Source organism: Sinocyclocheilus anshuiensis, unplaced genomic scaffold, assembly GCF_001515605.1.
Source record: "Sinocyclocheilus anshuiensis isolate Anshui unplaced genomic scaffold, SAMN03320099.WGS_v1.1 scaffold274, whole genome shotgun sequence".
Classification (NCBI taxonomy): domain Eukaryota; kingdom Metazoa; phylum Chordata; class Actinopteri; order Cypriniformes; family Cyprinidae; genus Sinocyclocheilus; species Sinocyclocheilus anshuiensis.
The window spans coordinates 363,216-368,052 of NW_015547698.1; the positions used below are offsets into that span (position 1 = coordinate 363,216).

A 4,837-nucleotide genomic window follows, 5' to 3' on the forward strand; every position below is an offset into this window, starting at 1 on the left:
TAATGCATAAAAGTAAAAAAGCCACGTTTGGTTCAGGTAGGCTAACTTTGTATTGTATATTGTATTGTAAATTTATAATATTTGTAAAAAACATAATATTTTCTAATATGTTTGAAAGTGGATTTTGAACGATTTTTCCTCTCTCGGACATCCTTAAATGCAAAACACTGAATTCATTGATAATAATTAAATATATTCCCTTTTATTCCATAATGCTTTCCGTTGAAATGTGTTTTATTTGTTTTAATTTCCTCTGACTTAATTAAACCGCAGCAAACATCCTTTATCGCAGCTGTAGGCTGTACTCATCAGGAGAGTTTGGCCTGGATCATCGTGCACTGCTCCGGGAAACGTTTTGTTTCTTGCGGGTACACGCCTGTCAACCATCGCGATGACGTGCACGCGGGTATATAAGTGGCGCGCCGGCCGAGCGCACAGAAGTACTTATCCGGAGCGCGCAGGTAGAGGTGGATGTATCCAATAAATCTCAAACAGATCTGCCTGTCTTCGATGTGTCCCGTCATGGACCAGGGTGTTAAAGCGGCTGCAGCCCTGCAGGTGATCCAGCACCAGTCTCGCTCTCTGCCCGCAACCAGCTCGCCCAGCGTCCTGCTCGCGTACAAAAACGCGACGCAGAGACTCGGCGCGACCGGGTTCAAAGTCAGCACGCTCTCCAAAGCGGGAATGGGAATCCTGAAACTGGCCACGACGCAGCTGAAACAGCAGGAGAAGAAGGCGAGGGTTGTGCGCGCGTCCAGTCTGGGTAAAGCGCACCCGGCGTCCGTCGAGAAAAAGTCCCCTGTGGACCAACTGACCGCGCTGGTCCTGCACGGCCTCCAGCCGCTGGCGAACGAGTCCCATGCTACCAAACCGCAGAACTGCAGGCGCATCGTGGTGCTCGGCGCGCCGCGGGTCGGGAAGACCTCCATCCTGCGCCGCTTCCTGCGCGACGGCTTTGAGGAGCGATACGAGCCAACAAGTGAAGATTTCCACCGGAAACTCTACCAAATTCGCGGAGAAACTTACCAGATAGACATACTGGACGCGTCCGGGGAGAGGAGCTTCCCTGCCAAGAGGAGACTGTCCATCCTGACCGGTGCGTATAAGAGTTTGGTCCTTCAGATCAGTGTGTCAGTGGTTTTCCGAAGCACAGTTAAACAGATGAAGAGCTAGACAGTAAAAAGATAGTTGTGAATTCAAACAGTGTTCTGCTTTCTGATTCCGAACTGATTGCACTATATCTTATGTATAATCGTTTTCTTAAATTCATTTTAAACCTCTTAAATCAATTTTTTAAATCATTTTCAAAGTTTTTCAATTCCTTGTTTTATTGTTGTGATTATTTTTTTCTTTTCTTTTATGTAAAGCACTTTGAATTACCATTGTGTATGAAATGTGCTATATAAATAAACTTGCCTTGCCTTGCCTTGATTCTGATTTCAACTTTTTTTGTGTGTAGGCCTATTTACTCAATTTTATTGGTAAAACCGAATGAATGCACCGAATGGGATTTTTTTTTTAAATAAAAAAAGTACCAAGGACAAACTTTTGAACATATGAAACATATAATTATGCAATTTATGCCATAAATACGTTTATATTATTATAAACCCCTTTAAATAAAATAATTGATGCCGCTACTACTTTAAGCAGGAGTGTCAAACTTTGGCTTATACTTTGAGTTGGATAAACTTTATGTCTGACTTTTTTTCTTAATAGCCTAAAATATGTTTCCATATGGCAGATATTGACCCTCTCTCGTCTCGTCTGTTTTTCAGGTGATATATTCCTGCTCGTGTTCAGTCTTGACGACCGCAGCTCGTTTGAGGAAGTGCGCGCTCTGCACGCCGAGATTGTCGCTGCCAAAATGGCCTTGCACCCATCCAAACAGAAAGTCTGCGTGCCGACGGTAGCCTGCGCGAACAAAGTGGACTTGCCCTCCGAGCAGCGCGCGGTGTCCCGGTCTGAGGTGCTCCGTGCGCTCGGTAACGGCTGCGCTCTGTTCGAGACCTCCGCCAAAGACGGTGTGAATATGAAGCAGGTGTTCGAGGCGCTGGCGCGGCGCGGCGGGCTCCCCCTCGAGACCGGACCCTCGCAGCACCGGAAAGTGTCCATCCGCTCGTACCAGGCGCTCCGGGCGGCGCGGCAGGCGGAGAAAGGGAGCAAGGCGGCGGTGTGCGACGCTCCGTGCGGGGCGCTCTACCCGCTGGCCCGCAGACCGAGCTTCGGCACCGACCTGCGGCTGGTCCTCGGGCCCAAAGGCAACCGAAAACAGAGCAAAGCACGGGACAAGTGTCAGATTCAGTGAAACAATACGGACTGAGAGAAAGAGAACTGCTTTCAACAAAAAACACTGACAATATTGCAGATATTTTTTATGTGTTTACCAGAAAACAACATATTCCAACCTTTTTCATCCTTTGGAGATGGATCAGAACCCTTTTTATATATTATATATAAAATTAACCATTGCATTCTGCAATTGCATTTCAATGCATCCTGGCTTATAAAATGCATGATGATGTTGCATATGCTGACATTGCAAAGCCATTACATTTTTTTACTGATGTACAGACTTGTATACATTTGAATTCTGCTCAATGCATTTTAATGAGGCAGGGACAGCTACTTTAGCCACTTTAATGTTGGCTGAAGTTGATTTAATCATGCTTTAACAGCAGACAGTAATTGAAGGATCCCCATTACAAACTTGAAGGCCATATTTAATAACTTGAATGAAAATACTGTGATTATGTCTGAGACATGACGAGCTGAACTGACTTCAGGCCACTCTTATCGCTCATTTTTACGGTGTCATTCTGATAAAAATCCACTGAGAATGATTGAAAAGCCTGTTGAGCGGCTGGTTTGTTGAATGCATGTGATGCTGTATAATATGTGTAGACATTTTAAATAAAACATTTTCATACAAAGCCTGACGTCACGAGTCAGTCTAATGATTTGGTGAAAAGCTGTACTAACAGATGCTGCTGCACCTGCATAATGAAGTAGAGAGAAGTGTGTCACGATTCATTCATTCAAAATAAATAAATTATTCAGAGCCTGTGGGCGTTTAGATGAAACAATAGAGCCTTGACTCTCTCTGATTGCATAAAACCCTTTACATGCTGCTGCCACACAAGATGTGCTGTGAGAAAGAGAGGACATCTATCTATCTATCTATCTATCTATCTATCTATCTATCTATCTATCTCTATCAGATTCCAAAAAGTTAGAATGCTGTGTAAAATGTAAATAAAAGCATAATGCAACAATTTACAAAAGCTGTATTTAATTCACTATACACGTTAAATGAACATTTTTGAATCTGATGATCACAACACGTCTCAAAAAAAGTTTGGACTGGTGCAACAAAAGGCTGGAAAAGTAAGTGCTACTAAAAAAAAAAAAAACAGCTGGAGGAACATTTAGCAAATAATTAGGTTAATTGGTAACAGATCAGTAACATGACTGGGGATAAAAAGAGTATCGACAGAGACTCTCAGATGTAAAGATGGACAGAGATTCACCAATCTGTGAAAAAAACAATCTGTCAACAAATTGTGGAACGATTTCTGAATAATGTTCCCAGAGCTGATTACAGATTACAAGATGAAAACTGTAGTAACATAATCTATGTTACTCATTTTAGGTAATGTATTCTGTCTACTTCTTTTTTTTTTTTGCTGTGCCATGCACAAATGCAGGTTAAAGCCATAGACTGTATAAAAACATGGACATGGTGTCCATGACGTCACCCGTAGGTTTCCAAAGAGCGGTTCTGAAGCTCAAAGTGGGCAGAGCCGGCAGCTGCCATCTTGACAGCACGTCACCGCGCATCACTCCTGGATAATTGAAAATGGGCTAGCTGGTTGCTGAAACCACGCCCACCTAGCTCGACGGTGGTAACAGCAGCGGCAATCCACCTGTCACTCAAGTGGCCACGCCCTTAATTATGCAGAACTTTAAGGCTTAATATAATTTAAAAGGATGAGTTATAAAAAAATTTACCCCCCTCACAGTTGTCATGAAGGGCAAAATTAGCTATATAGACCAAAACCACTTTTTGTACCAGACTGTAAACATATTTTTTGCTGCTGTAAAGTTGGGCATTTTAACATGGGGAGTCTATGGGATTGACTCCCTTTTGGATGAATCGATGAATTGCAGTTTTAGTCACTTCCGTGTTGGCTTCACGAGAGAGAGAGCGGGAGGTTGCCGCTTGGTTAAAGCTCATGTAAAGAAGCCATATGTGAACGTGATCCAGAAACACTGCCATGTTCTCTGGGCCAAAGCTCATTTAAAATGTCCTGAGTTAAAATGAATAACTGTTCTGTGGCCAGACGAATCGAAATGTGAAATTCTTTTTGGAAACCGTTTTCATTTGCATTTCTGTATATGTGTGTCATGTTCAGGCCCATCATCCTCTCATTGGTTTGTTTGGATGTTTCTGTCATGCTCAGCTGTGATCTGTGTTCGTTCAGTCTGTGGAGGGTTAATGTGCCTGAGAGCGAATCGGATATTTGTTTGTGTGCTGGCTGACATTTATGCAGATGAATAGATTGAAAGGCAGTGGAGGCTGTTATCCGTCTTCTAGAGAGTCGATTCATAATTACACCTATTCAGATCTGTGGACACACTTTTTATCTCAACAGGCAGAAATGATGGTTCAGATACATGAGAGCGCCGAGTTGAAACACCGACCCACAGAGAGGAGGAAGATCGGTGTTTCACTTTCTAAAGGTCATCCTGATGTTTCCATCGAACCTGAGCATGTATGATATGGCATACAACTATAATACTTGCTCTATTTCTGAAATATGCAGTATGTTTACAT

The 4,837-nt window shown here is 43.0% G+C and overlaps 1 protein-coding gene across 1 annotated transcript; it reads left to right on the plus strand.

Annotated features, from left to right (window-relative positions):
- The first annotated feature begins 452 nt into the window (after window positions 1-452).
- LOC107703754 (GTP-binding protein Rhes-like) lies at window positions 453-2,871 on the plus strand. The gene is made up of 2 exons (XM_016506476.1): window positions 453-1,096; window positions 1,779-2,871. Exons 1-2 carry the CDS (start codon window positions 472-474, stop codon window positions 2,306-2,308), a joined length of 1,155 nt encoding a protein of 384 aa, XP_016361962.1. The 5' UTR covers window positions 453-471; the 3' UTR covers window positions 2,309-2,871.
- The last annotated feature ends 1,966 nt before the right edge of the window (window positions 2,872-4,837 follow it).

Coding starts and splice junctions, on each gene's coding strand:
- LOC107703754 (XM_016506476.1), top strand. CDS start 472: ATGTATCCAATAAATCTCAAACAGATCTGCCTGTCTTCGATGTGTCCC. Junction 1,097..1,778: donor GAGACTGTCCATCCTGACCG/GTGCGTATAAGA, acceptor TCTGTTTTTCAG/GTGATATATTCCTGCTCGTG.